This window comes from Cynocephalus volans, chromosome 13 (genome assembly GCF_027409185.1).
Source record: "Cynocephalus volans isolate mCynVol1 chromosome 13, mCynVol1.pri, whole genome shotgun sequence".
Taxonomy (NCBI): domain Eukaryota; kingdom Metazoa; phylum Chordata; class Mammalia; order Dermoptera; family Cynocephalidae; genus Cynocephalus; species Cynocephalus volans.
The window spans coordinates 45,252,223-45,267,431 of NC_084472.1; the positions used below are offsets into that span (position 1 = coordinate 45,252,223).

The following is a 15,209-nucleotide window of genomic DNA, read 5'->3' on the forward strand; positions in this document are numbered from 1 at the left end:
TTTGCACCTTTTTAAAATTATAAATTTGATTTTTTTAAACTGCAATTGTTTCTTTTTATGAGGTACTGCTAGACGTTAGCAGGTTTGTCTGTTAGCTACAGATGTTATGACCCTAAATATTTGGCTGTTTCTTTGAATCCTTAAAAATATCCTTTGTAATAAACTGGTCAACACAAGTAAGTGTTTTCCTGAGTTCTGTGAGCCGCTCTAGCAAACTAACTGAACCCAGTGAGGGGACTGTGGGAACCCTAATTTATAGCTGGTTGTCAGATACTCTAGAGACCTGGGCTTGCAACTGGCATCTGAAGTAGGGGGCAGTCTTGGGGACTGAGCCCTCAACCTGTAGGATCTGATGCTATCTCCAGGTACGCAGCATCAGAGTTAATTGGAGGACACCTAGCTGGTGTCCGCTGAAGAATTGCTAGCCTGCTTGCAAGTGAGGAGAAGCCCCCACACATGTGGTCACAGAAGTCAGAAGTCTGTGTTGACTGTTGCTGAGTAAGAGTGCAGAGGGAAGTCAGTGTGTGTTTTATTTTTCCACTCTCTCTCACAGATGGCATCAGCTCTATTTCATTTATCTCTCTGAAATGAAGTGGACTTCATCCTCACTACTTGATATATTTTCTAGTTTTACAATTTTCACTTTGGTTTTCTTAATAGTTTCTATATCTTTGCTGAAATGTGAAAAAAGGACACTCAGTGGGTCTTTTCTAAACACATCATCTCTCCTTGTGATTATGATATAGCTCCTGGGGGAGGACATCCACTCTGTCCCAGCTGCCACAGTGCGCCATCTCCTCTCATAAAGTGTATCATATCCCTCAGCATGTTCTACTGACAACAGGATCAGTTCAGGACAAAATTCAAGTGTCCAGATAGGGTCAAGTAAGAATACCACTTTTAATATTAACTTATTTCAAAAGAGAAATTCCCAGTTAATTTTGCAATAATTAATAGAATATCTGTTCATCTAAAAACGAAAGAATTATGAAAAAATGTGGTTTTCAAAGTTATGATTTTTAAACTAACATTATTACATGACCATTAGAATTTGAAATGATGGAAATCTTTCCTATACATATTTTTCCTATAGATATTGATATTTATCCAATTTCACTGACCAGCTTTCCACCTCTGCTGTGACTGCAAGGCATATTTGTCACAATCTTCTCTGCTTATTTTATGTTGTATAGCAAGATTCTCTGCAGTAAGTGCCATGGAGAGTTGGACATGTTCATCTGTTAATCCTGCCCACAAAGAATCTTCCAACTATTAAAAGACATTAATAACATAATTTGTTAAAGTGTTACCTTTTGAAAGTAATATGCTATAATTTATTTAAATCTAAATAACCAACAGTTCTAATAAACAAAAGTAAAATTAGACTTTCTGATAAACATTTGCTATTTACTATTCATATTTGGTTCTGGGTTATCTTTAAAAAACATCCAGTATTTTTAAAAACATCCAGTGTCACACAATAAAAGGCACACATTCCTTCTTTTATTCTCTCTCTCTCTCTAAGTGTGGGGCTCTAACAAGAGCCAACAGTATTGAACATGTAGAGTGAACATGCAAGAAGTTATCCTATAATTAAAAACTAAATCCTCAAGGTTACATTTTTTATAAGAAAACTGATTGTGTCCTCATGTGATGTTTTCCTGTAGCCACCTTTGTAAACCAGTCATGAGATCTATAGGAAAGAGTGTATTGGTGCTCCCTCTTCACCCCATGCCTTCAGGGACAGGAACCCCTGGTTCTATCAGTTACTATGAGGCTGAAAAGCACCTGGTTCAGGCTCCTTGAAAAAGATTATTATCCAAGTAGTTAGAGTCTCTAATAAGTGTGCCCCGTTTGCTGCCTCTTCACCTTTTGAGTCACTGAACCGTCTTTGTGAAGGATTTCTCAAATATATACAATGTCTACAATACTGCTAAAATACTCATAGTTTCCAAGTCTCACTCCTTTCAACTTCTAAAAAGGCCAATGTGAGAAACTGGGTAAATGGTGTAAGTTGATCATTACTACTGGAAAAAGCTAAAAAATATAAAACGTCAGCTCTTTCAGATGGGAAGGACAGTACAATATCATTCTTTATCAGTACTATCATTTTCATGTTGTAGCTCTCAAAGGTGGAAGGATCAGTTTTTGTTTGATTTGGGACAATGCAATCTATATTCAAAGACGAAGCTTTCTGAGATGAAGAAATCCATTCAATGGAGATTGCCCCAGAAATAAAACTTCCATAAGTCATGATAAAGATTTAATTACTTGGATTACTAATTATTTAGTAGAGAGATTAATGTACCTCTTTGCTTTTAACCCATCTCTTCCCTTCATCTTTCTCATGCATATGGCTGCTTACACGTGTTAATTCCACTAGAGGTGTGCTAAGATAAAGTCTAATTTTACATGGGTTAAAGAGTCAAAACTAACAACCAAAATTGGATTTTGAAATAGTTTACAAATCTCAAATCATTCATATCTTGCCAATCCCCCATTAACAAAATTGGTTTCAAAATTAGTTTTCTCTCCCCTAAAAAGGTATGTTATTTAAAAATTATTTGTGTAATAGTGTAAGATATAATTTTTAGAAATTTTAACGGTTCCAACCTTGATATCTGATCCTAACTTGGTTCCAAAACGTATGTTTCTGACACAGTAGGGAGATTGGCTCATGTTTTCAGCTCCTCCACACAAGACAACTTCAGCATCTTTAGCACAAATTTCCTATTTAAAAAAATACAAAAAATAACAAAAAACCCTTTCATTGTACCCAAAGTATGTATTAAATACACAGATTTTACAAATTAATGGTGATTCTAATAAATACTGTATTCTCACTTACAGTGTCTCAAAAGAAAATGCTTTTTAAAGTAACTGTAAAGCAAAAGCTAAAGTATCCATTCCTAAGATGCAGAGGGAAAAATACTAATAGACTTTAATCATTTATGCCTGAGAAACAGACTACCTACATTTTGGCTAATGGTAATCCTTAACTCAATAGAAATCTTGAAAATCAGCACAGATATTAATATCTAGCATACATAAAGCATATAATAAAGGACAAAACTCTTTAAAAAGGAAAAAAAAGAAAAAAAAAAAAAGACTTATCCTATTACTGGTTCTATCTGAAGGAGACCAAAGATTTACAAGAACTAGGTCAATCTCGGGGGCTCATAAAACGAAATCTCTTTCATTCTTCCAACTCTTTCCACTGTTTGCATTTCTCAGAAAAGAAGCAAATAATAAGCCTCCAAGAACTTGATGTTTAAAATTATTGCTAGGAAAATCAGGGTCACTAAGATATATTGTTATAGAAACAAATTAGTGTGAAAATAATTTATTCATTAAAATTGACCTGTGCATCTTACTTTATTTTGTAATACAATGAAGACTTTAATGAATAAAATTGGATTTCAATGTATTTTCTTCCTGTGATCAAGGGAACAAACTTATCTGCCCAACTGTCCTTTAGAAAGGTCATATTAGTTTGTACTTCTGCCAACAGAATCATTCAGTTCCTTTATAACAGAATACATATTCTAATCATCCCCTAAATTCTTCAACTCTCCTCCTTGCCTCACAGTCTTTATTTAGTTTTTCAAACTGTCCCACAGGTAACCCTTACAGACCTGGGTTCAAATTCTGCTTCTATGACTTAGTAACCTAGATGCTTTTAGTAGTCATTTTCCTCATCTGTAAAGTGGGAATAATAATAATAATAGCTCTTGCTTCACAGGATGGTTGTAAAGATTAAATGAAATATTGAATGTAAATCTAGCACTGTGCCTGACACTTAGTAAAGAGACTAGTCATAATTAGCTTTTTTTAAAAAAAAATTGTGATAAAATATACATAACGTAATGTTTACCATTTTAAAAGAGTTCTGGGGGTGGATGGTAGTAATGGTTGCAGTACAATGTGATTGTACTTAATGTCACTGAACTGTACACTGTACACTTTTCATCTTACAAAACTGAAACTCTATACCCGTTAAACACTAAAGTCCCCTTCTCTACTCCCCCAGCCCCTGGAAGCCATCATTCTACTTTCTGTCTCTTTGAATCTGACTACTCTAGGTACCTGTGATATTATAATTTGTATATTTTGGTTTTTATCCACAGTTCCTGGCTTGTTCTAACCTTCCCCTGCCTTCTACCTTGGAGCTGGTCATAAAGAAACTCTCTGGGGGCTGGCTGGTTAGTTCAGTTGGTTAGAGTGTGGTACTGATGACATCAGGTCCAGGGTTCTATCCCTTTATCGGCCAGCCCTCCCTCCTTGCCCACCAAAAAAAGGAAATTCTGACCTACCTTGTCTGATTATAGGTCATAAGGTTCCCATTTCAAAAGGGGTCCTGCCCCAAACCTGGGAGCAAGGAGTGCTGTGCAGAGAGGCTAAGAAGAATCTGAACAAACAGGCCCTGCTGGGGTTCCCCACTTAGTCTATTAGTATTAGATCACACCCTTTTTGTCCAATCAAATTTCTACACAGTTGTCCATGCTTCATTCATGCCCATGTGATGAAGCTTCCATAAAAACCCAAGAGCACAGGGTTCAGGGAGCTTCCAGACAGCTGAACACATGGAGGTTCCTGGAGGGTGGCTCTCCAGGAAAGGGCATGGAAGCTCCAAGTCCCTTCTCCCATACCTTGTCCTATGCATCCTTTAATCTGTATCTTTTGTAATATCCTTTATAATAAACTAGTAAACATATGTACATGTTTCCCTGAGTTCTGTGAGCTGCTCAGCAAATCAACCCAACCTGAGGAGAGGGTTGTGGGAACCCCAATTTATAGCTAGTTGGTCAGAAGTTCCAGAAGCGTAGGCTTGCAACTGGCATCTGAAGCAGGAGGCAGTCTTGGGGACTGTGCCCTCAACCTGTGGGATCTGACACTATCCCCTGGTAAATGGCATTAGAACTGAAGTAGAAGACACCCAGCTGGTATCCACTGGAGAAGTGCTTGCTTGCTCACCTGCTTGCTGGTGGGGAGAAGTCTGTCCTCTGCGACTGTGATTATACTGTAAGAGCAGAGGGAGAACAGTGTGTGTACGTGTGTGTGTGTGTGTGTTTCCTCTCTCACTGCCTCACAAAAGTGGAATCATATAGTATTTATCCTTTTGTGACAGGCTTCACTTCAGGGTTCAATAACTTTAAGAAACTATTTCTTCCTGTGAATATTTTTCCAAGAAAAATCAAATATTAACCTCTCGTAACAGACACCACAAAATACAAAACTTAAAAGTAATATATTAGAAGCAGGGTATTTCTTCTAATAACTATTAACCTATATTCAGAGAAGTAAATAAAATATTGTCCATACCTGACATCCATTCACAATGGACTGGAAACCAGAGCCACAGAGCCTATTAACAGTGAGAGACGGGGTCTCTTTAGGGATTCCCACACGCAAACCAACATGCCTTGCCAAGTATATAGCATCTGAAGCAGACTGGAACAGAGAGAGAGAAAAGAAAAACCATTTCCTCTACAAACGCAGGAATTAAGAACAAGCAAAAAATACATGGAAATGGTGGCAATCTATCAAAAATGATAAACTATACGGCTCTAAGGTAGGACACAATGCAGATAGGTACAGAATATGCTATATAATATGTGTTTATAATTTCAATAAAAACTGTAATTTGGTTAACTGTTTTTTCCCCCATTGTTTTATTGTGGTAAAATACACATAACATAAAATTTACCATCTTATCCAGTTTTAAGTATACAGTTTAGTGGTATTAAATATGAGTACCTTTGTAGTGTTGTACAAGCACAATCAATTGATTTTTAAGCATACAAAGTACACGTGATACTTAGAGAGATCCTTATATTAAGTCCTCAAATATAAGACAGAAATTTAAAACAATTAGAGCTGTTTAAAAACAGAGTAAGCTATTTGAAAGTACCTATATTCCTTAAAGGAATTAGTATCCCAGGCTGTGGTTTTCAGTCTTGGGTGCAGGCTGGAAGAATCCAGGAAGCTTTATTAACATGCTTATGCTCAAGCTCCTAATCAAACCAATTAAAATCAGAGAGGCTGGAAGCGGGGCCTGGAAAATTACTTTAAAAAGCATCCCAGGTAATTCTAATGTGAAACAGGCTGAGAACTGCAGACTTAGGAGACAGAAGAACAACTGGTCAGGAAAAGGGATTGGACTAGACCACTGCTTCCCAAACTATGAAAAGCACACTACAGCATCTTGTTGAAATGTAGGTTCTAAATCAAGAGGTCTAGGGCTGCCTGAGATTGTGCTTTTCTAACCATTTTCCTGGTAAAGGTGATGCTGGAAGAGCTTAGTACAGGAGGAAGAACACAGATCTGGAAGTTAGGAGATCTGCAGTCTAGCTCAGTATTGCTTCAGACCACCTGTGTCAAACTGGGCAAGTTTTTTTTTTTTTTTTGGGGGGGGGGGGCAGGTGGCTGGCTGGTAAGGAGATCTGAACCCTTGACCTTGGTGTTTAACACAGTGCTCTAACCAACTGAGCTAATCAGCAAGCCCATACTGGGCAAGTCTTTGAAACCTCTGGAGGTTTCCTCACGTGGTAAGAGGTCTGGAATTCTACAAAATCTCTAGGGTTGCTTCTGACTCTTTAACATTCCATAAATCTTACTTAGAACTTATAATTCTTCCTTATTATAAAGCTATTTTCATGTATTAGAATTTCTTAGAACAGAATACAGTAATACCATCAACACCAAGAATTTTAACGCCTCTCACAGCAGTGAGGACATAAATATGCAAATTCTAAATATAGTTGATCCTAACTATTCATGGGGATTCCATATTTGCAAATTCACCAACTCACTAAATTTTATATTGTAACCCCCAAATCAGTGCTTTTAGCACTTTCACATTCATTTGCAGACATCTGTAGAGTGGTGAAAAATTTGAGTCGCCCAATGCACACATTCCCAATTGAGGCTAACTAGGCAATGCTCTGCCCTCTTGTTTTAGCTTTCATACTATAAACAAGTGTCCTTCTTGAAGTCTTTCGAATGCCATGTTCTTTGCATTTTTGTGGTTTTTGTTGGTCATTTTGCTGTTTAAAATGGCCCCCAAGCATAATGCTGAAGTGCTGTCTAGTATTCCTAAAGTACAAGAAGGCAGTGATGTGCCTCACAGAAAAAATATGTACTACATAAACTTCATTCAAGCATGAGTTATGCTGTTGGTTATGTGCTTAATGTTAATAAATCAACAACCTACATTACATAAGGTGTTCTGAAACAAAAACAAACATAAAACAAGGTTATGTATCAACAGGTTAATAAAAATGTTCTGACCAAAGGCTTGCAGGAAACTAACCCTGTTTGTCCCCAGGGAGCACGATTTACTAGGACTAGCCTGCACTAGGCCTCAGCTGACCAGATCAAACCAGAATGCAGTCGCTTATGCCATATGATTAAACTGAACTTTGAAAGGATCCAGTTTTCAAGAAAACAGGAGATTCCAGTCAACCTGAATCGACATAATAAGGAAGTCCCCTCTGTTTTAACCCTATAAGGAAAGTAACTTTGAAACGACCAATCTGCTTTGTGTTCTCTGTTTCTGCTTTCTTCAGTCCTTTTCTGCTTATAAAGCCAACCTCCTCTGCTCAGCTCAATGGAACACTCATTCTGATTTATAGAATAAGGTATTGCCTGATTCTAGAATTGCAAATAAAAGCCAATTAGATCTTTAAACTAAATTTGTTGTAATTTTGTCTTTTGACAGAATTCCATGATTCTATGTTCAATGTTCATGGCAACTATATAGAACATAACTACCATGAGTAACGAGACTCAACTCTTCTATAAACAGCTGTATGCCAACAAATTAGATAACTTAGATGAAAGGGACAAATTCCTAGAAAGACACAAACTACTGAAACTGCTTCAAGAAGAAATAGATAGTTTGAACAAATCTATAACAAGTGAAGACATTAAATTAGTAATTTTAAAATTACCCATAGAAAAGTCCAGACTGGCTTCATTTAAACCAAACATTTAAAGAAGAATTAATACCAATTATTCACAAACTCTTCCGAGAAATAGAAGAGGAAGGATCACTTCTCAACTTTTTATGAAGTCAGTTATCCTGATACCAAAACCTGACAAAAACATATGAAAACTACTGATCAAGACACAGCCCAGCTGCCACCGAGGTGAGCTGAGACTCTTGCAGCACTGGGGCCCAGTCCAAGGCCCCAGGGAGAAGGGAAGCACCCACAGTCCAGCAGCTGCCAAGGTGAGCCAAGACCCACGTGGCACTGGGGCTCAGTCTAAGGCCGGGAAGGAAGTGCCCACAGCCCAGCAGCCACTGAGGTGAGCCAAGACTCACATGGCACCAGGGCTCATTCGAAGGCCCCAGGGGGAAGGGAAGCACCCATAGTCCAGCAGGCACCGATGTGAGCCAAAACCTGCATAGCACCAGAGGCTCAGTCTATGGCCACAGAAAGCTAGAACAGGAGCCAAGGTGGTATAATATAGACACCACCACACCTTCTGTCACCACAAGGACAGTTCACCATCACAGCAGCAGCCAGGGCCACACTACAGGCAACCTGCCACTCACTTGACTACATTGATATAAGAAGAGTCACTAGTAGAGCCTGCAAATAGAGGAGGAAATCTTTATCCTCATAGCCAAACCCAGAGCAACAGAAGAAGCAAGTCCTCTACGAGATGACCAAACATCAATGAAAATATACTAGAATTACAAACAAACAAGAAGATATGACACTACCAAAGGAATACAGTAATCCTTAAATTCCTCATAGAACAGGGAATCCTCAAAATATTCAGAAAGGAATTCTAAGCAATGATCTTAAGAAAGCTAGAAGAAATAAAAGAAGACTCAATTAGAACACAAGGAAACAATAAAAATATCCAGAATATGAAGGATAAAATTTACAAAGAGATTAATACCTTAAAAAAGAGGGTAGCAGAACTCCTAGAAATGAAAGATTCACTCAAAGAAATAAAAAACACAACAGAGAGTTTGAGCAGCAGACTAGAGCAAGCAGAAGAAAGAATTTCAGATCTTGAAGATGGTCTTTTCAAAATAACCTCAGCAGACAAAAAAAAAGGAATAAAGAATTACAAATAATGAAGAAAATCTATGAGAGATAGCAGACAACCTCAAGTGCTCTAACATCCGAACTGTGGGAATTCCAGAAGGAGAGGAGAAAGGAAAAGGTATTGAAAATCTACTCAAGGAAATAATAACAGAAAACTTCCCAGGTGTAGGGGGAGATGCAGACCTTCAGATCCAGGAAGCTCAAAGGTCCCCAAACAGATTCAATCCAAAAAGATCCTCTCCAAGACACATCATAGTCAAATTTGCAAAGCTCAAAGACAAAGAGAGAATTCTAAAAGCAGCAAGAGAAAAGCATCAAGTCACCTATAAGGAAACCCCCATCAGACTAACAGCAGACTTCTCAACTGAAACTCTACAGGCCAGAAGAAAGTTGAATGATATACTCAAAACACTAAAAGAAAAAAATTGCCAGCCAAGAATTCTTTACCCAGCAAGGCTCTCCTTCAGAAATGAGGGAGAAACAGTGTATTTTCCAGACAAACAAAAATTGTGGGAATTCACAACCACATGACCAGCCCTGCAAGAAATTCTCAAGGGAGTCCTGAATCAGGAATCTGAATAATGATGATCACTATTACAGATACACAAGAAAGAGCAAAACCTGCCATTAAAACAAAAATGCCAGTGAGAAAGAGAAAGAAGCTAAATCATGCCACTTTGTTTTAGTCTGTTTTGTGTTGCTATAACAGAAATACCTGAGACTGTGTAATTTATAAAGAAAAGAGGTTTATTTGGCTTATGATTCTGGGATGGTGGTCTCTGGCAAGGGCCTCAGGCTGCTTCTACTCATGGCGGAAAAGTGGCAGGCAGCCGGCGGGTACAAGCAGATTACATGGCAAGAGAGGAAGCAAGAGAGAGAGAGAAAGGAGGTTCCAGGGTCCTTTAAACAATCAGCTCTTGTGGGAAACTAATAGAGCGAGAACTCACTCACTAACCCTCCTCCCCCAGGGAGAGCATTAATCCATTCATGAGGGATCTGCCCCCATGACTCAATCAGTTTCCAACACTGCCACAATGGAGATCAAATTTCCACATGAGTTTTGGAGGGGACAACACATCCAAACTCCATCATTCCACCCCTGGCCCCCCAAAACTCATGTCACTCTCACATACAAATTACAATCATGCTATCCCAACAGTCCCAAAAGTCTTAGCTTGCTCCAGCACCAACTTAAAAGTCCAAAGTCCAAAGTCTCATCTGAGACCAAAAGCAAAAGTCCTTCCAGCTGTGAACCTGAAAAACAAATCCAAATTTATCTACTGCCAAGATACAATGGTGGAATAAACATTGGGTACATGTTCCCATTCCAAAAGGGAGGAATAGGCCAGAAGAAAGGAGAAACAGGCCCCAAACAAGTCTGAAACCCAGCAGGGCAGACATTATGTCTTAAAGCTCCAAAATAATTTTCTTTAACTCCAATTCCTGCATCCTGGGCACAATAGGGCATCTGGGCTCCCAAAGCCTCGGGCACCCTTGCTCCCACAGCTGTGCCAGGTGCAGTCCAGTGGGCAGCACTAGTGCCTGCAGCTTTTCCAGGCTGGTGTTGCATGTTACCCACTGCCCTGCAGTTCTGGGGTCCTGGCAGAAGCCCTGCTGTCTTGGCTCTACTAGACATTTCCCTGGTGGGGGCTCTCTGTGGGGGATCCGACCCCACATTGCTGCTCAGCATTGCTCTAGTAGATGGTGTCTGTGGTGGCTCCACCCCTGTGGTGGCTCCACCCCTGTGGCAGGTCTCTGCCTTTGCCCCCAGGCTTTTCTATACATCCTCTGGAATCTGGGTAGAGGCTGCCACACCTCCACTGCTCTCATGTCCTGCCAGCCTGCAGACTTAACACCAGGTGGACGCCACCGAGGTATCAGGCCTCTACTCTCCAGGGCTGCTGCACGAACCACACTTGAGGCCACTCCAGCTGGAGCAGCTGGAATGCAGGGAGCAGGTTCCTGAGGGCAGCTGTGCCTCAGGTCTGTCCTCTGGGACAACTCAGTCCTTCTAGGCCTCAGGGTCTGTAATGGGTGGGGCACCTTTCCAGACTTCTCAAATGCCTTTAGGGCATTTTTTCCCTTGTCCTGGTTCTTAGCATCTGGCTTCCTCACCACCAAGATAATGTCTTCAGCAACCAGTTTATCTGCTTCACCCTTGCATTTTTCTCCTCCTCTCTTCTTCTCTACCACATGGCCAGGCTGCAAATATTCCAAAACTTTACTCTCTGCATCCCTTTTAATTTCTGGCTTTACATCATGATTTTGCCACCATAACTCAGAGTAGGCTCTTAAAAGCAACCATGCAGCTTCCTTAATGCTTTGCTGCTTAGAAATTTCTTCTGCCAGATGCTCTGGTTCACAACTCTTAAGTCCCATCTTCCACAAAGTCCAAAGGCATGGACACAATGCAGCCAAATTCCTTGCTATGGTGTAGCGAGGGTGACCTTTTGTCCAATTCCCAATAAGTTCCTCATTTTTATCTGAGACCTTGTCATCATCCACATGGCCTTTACTGTCCACATTTCTATCGGCATTCTACTTGCCACCACATAAGTCTCTAAGACATTCCAAACTTTCCCTTGTCTTTTCGTCTTCTTCTAAGTCCTCCAAACTCCTCCAACCTTTGCCCATTACCCAGCTCCAAAGATGCATCCACATTTTCAGGTATCTGTATAGCAACACACCACTCCTTGGTACCAATTTTCTGTTTTAGTCCATTTTGTGTTGTTATAACAGAAATACCTGAGACTGTGTAATTTATAAAGAAAAGAGGTTTATTTGGCTTATGATTCTGGGATGGTTGCATCTGGCCTCAGGCTGCTTCTACTCATGGCGGAAAAGTGGCAGGCAGCTGGTGGGTATGAGCATATCACATAGTGAGAGGAAGCAAGAGAGAAAGAGAGGAGGTGCCAGGGTCCTTTAAACAATCAGCTCTTGCGGGAACTAATAGAGCGAGAACTCACTCACTACTACTCCTCCCCCAGGGAGAGCATTAATCCATTCATGAGGGATCTGCCCCCATGACTCAATCAGTTTCCAACACTGCCACATTGGAGATCAAATTTCCACATGAGTTTTGGAGGGGACAACACATCCAAACTCCATCACACCTCAAATTTCCAACTAACAATGAAGAAGTGAAATAAAAGGGGAAGTAATGATCAAAAGATATTTAAAACATCTAAACAAAAAGCAACTAAATGACAGGAATTAAACAATACCTGTCACTAACTATCCTAAATGCAAATGGATTAAACTCCCCATTTAAAAGGCACAGATTGACTGATTGGATTAAAAAGCTAGACCCAAGTATATGCTGTCATCAAGAGACCCATCTCACCCAAAGAGACACACACAGACTAAAAATGAAGGGATGGAAAAAGATATAACATGCAAATGGAAACCAAAAACAAGCAGGAGTAGCTATTCCAATATCAGAAAAAATAGACTTTAAACCAAAAAACATAAAAAGAGACAAAGAAGGCCACTATATAATGATAAAAGGATCTATCCAGCTAGAAGACATAACAATCATAAATATATATGTGCCCAATACTGGAGCACCCAGATATATAAATCAAACACTCTTAGACCTAAGGAAACAAATAGACCCTACTATGTTAATAGTGGGTGACCTGAACATCCCTCTCTTAGTATGGGCCAGATCTTCCAGGCAACAAATCAACAAAGAGATACAGGGTTTAAACTACACCTCAGACCAACTGGACCTGACAGATATATACAGAAAATTTCACTCAACAACTAAAGAATATACTTTCTTCTCATCAGCACATGGAACATTCTCCAGGATAGACCACATATAGCTCTCAAATCTAGTCTCAGCAAATTTAAAAAAATTGAAATCATTCCAAGTATCTTTTAAGATCACAATGGACTGACTAAAACTGGAAATCAATAACAAGCAAAACACTGGAAACTATACAAATACATGGAAACTAAAAAATAGGCTCCTGAATGACCTATGGGTCCAAGAAGAAATTAACAGGAAATCAAAAAATTTCTTGAAACTAACAAAAATAAAGATCACACCAAACCCTGTGGGATTTAAAAAAAAAAAAAACCCTGTGGGATAAGAGGCAAATTTATTGCCATAAATGATTATATCAAAAGAATGGAAAGACTTCAAATAAACAACCTAACACTATGCCTCAATGAACTTGAAAAACAACAACAGTCCAATCCTAAAAGTAGTAGATGGAAAGAATTAAGATCAGAGCAGAACTAAATGAAAGAGACCCAAAAAACAATAGAAAAGATCAATGAAACAAAAAGTTGGTTTTTTGAGAAGATAAATAAAATAGACAAACCATTAGCAAGGTTAACAAAAAAAGAAGAGTAAAGTCCCAGATAACAAAAATCAGAAATAAAAAAGGAGACATTACAACCAATATCACAGAAATATGAAGAATAATTAGAGACTATTATAAACAACTGTATGACAACAAATATGAAAACTTGGAAGACATGGATATGTTTCTGGACACATAGAAACTACCCAGACTGAACCAAGAAGAGATAGAAAACCTGAACAGACCAATAACAAGCAATGAGATTGAAACAGTAATCATCAATCTTCCAACAAAGAAAAGCCCAGGTCTGGATGGCTTTACAGCTGAATTCTACCAAACCTTTAAAGAGGAATTAATACCAATTCTCCTCAAACTATCCCAAAAAACTGAAACAGAAGCCATTCTGCCAAACTCATTCTATGAGGCCATCATAACTCTGATACCAAAACCAGATAAAGACACAACAAAAAAAGGAAAACTACAGGCCAATATCCTCAATGAACATAGATGCAAAAATCCTCAACAAAATATTAGCAATCAGAATACAGCAACACATAAAAAAAATTATACACCATGATCAAGTGAGATTCATCCCAGGGATGCAAGGATGGTTCAACATATGAAAGTCAATAAACATGATACATCACATCAACAAACTCAAGGACAAAGACCATATTATTATTGCAATAGACACTGAAAAACTATTTGACGAAATTCAACATCCCTTCATGATTAAGACTCTCAACAAATTAGGTATAGAAGGAAAGTATCTCTACACAATAAAAGCCATCTAGGACAAGCCCACTGCCAGTATCATTCTGAATGGAGAAAAACTGAAGGCTTTTGTCTTAAGTACAGGAACAAGACAAGGATGCTCACTCTCACCACTTCATTTAACCTAGTACTGGAGGTACTAGCCAGAGCAATCAGGCAAGAGAAAGAAATAAGGGGCATAGAGATTGGAAAAGATGACATCAAACTGTCCCTATTTGCAGATGACATGATAACTATATATAGAAAAACCTAAAGACTCTATCAAAAAACTCCTAGAGCTGGTTAACAATTTCAGTAATGTTGCAGGATACAAAATAAATGCTCCCAAATCAGCTGCATTTATATTTTCCAATAATGAGCTAACAGAAAGAGAAATCAAGAAAGTAAGCCCATTTACAAAGTCACACACACACATAAAAATAGCTAAGAATCAATTTAACCAAGGAGGTGAAAGATCTCTACAATGAGAACTACAAACCACTATTGAAAGAAATTAAAGAAGACACAAAAAGATGGAAAGACACTCCATGCTTTTGGATTGAAAGAATTAACATTGTGAAAATGTCTATACTACCCAAAGCAATCTACAGATTCAATGCAATCCCCATCAAAATACCAATGACATTCTTCACAGAAATGGAAAAAACCATCTCAGCATTCATATGGAACAACAAAAGACCCCAGATAGCCAAAGCAATCCTGAGCAAAAATAAATAAAGCTGGAGGCATAACACTACCTGACCTCAAATTATACTACAAAGCTACAGTAACTCAAACAACATGGTACTGGCATAAAAATAGACACTCAGACCAGTGGAGTAGAATAGAGAACCCAGAAATCATCCCTCAGGCTTATAGCCATCTGATATTGGACAAAGGCAACAGAAACATACATTGGGAAAAAGACTGCCTCTTCAATAAGTAGTGCTGGGAAAATTGGATATCCATATGCAGAAGAATGAAACTAGACATGTACCTTTCCCCACATACTAAAATCAACTCAAAGTGGATTAAAGACCTATGTATAAGACCTAAACTGTAAAATTACTAAGGGAAA

The 15,209-nt window shown here is 38.8% G+C and overlaps 1 protein-coding gene across 1 annotated transcript in view; it reads right to left on the minus strand.

Moving 5' to 3' along the window:
- ACAA2 (acetyl-CoA acyltransferase 2) overlaps nt 1-15,209 on the minus strand; it is a 39,503-nt gene that overhangs the window by 15,879 nt on the left and 8,415 nt on the right. The window contains exons 3-5 of the mRNA XM_063076608.1: nt 5,323-5,451; nt 2,614-2,730; nt 1,122-1,269 (exon numbers count right to left, since the gene is read on the minus strand). Coding sequence (XP_062932678.1) covers nt 1,122-1,269; nt 2,614-2,730; nt 5,323-5,451 — 394 coding nt within the window. The remainder of the gene's footprint in view (nt 1-1,121; nt 1,270-2,613; nt 2,731-5,322; nt 5,452-15,209) is intronic.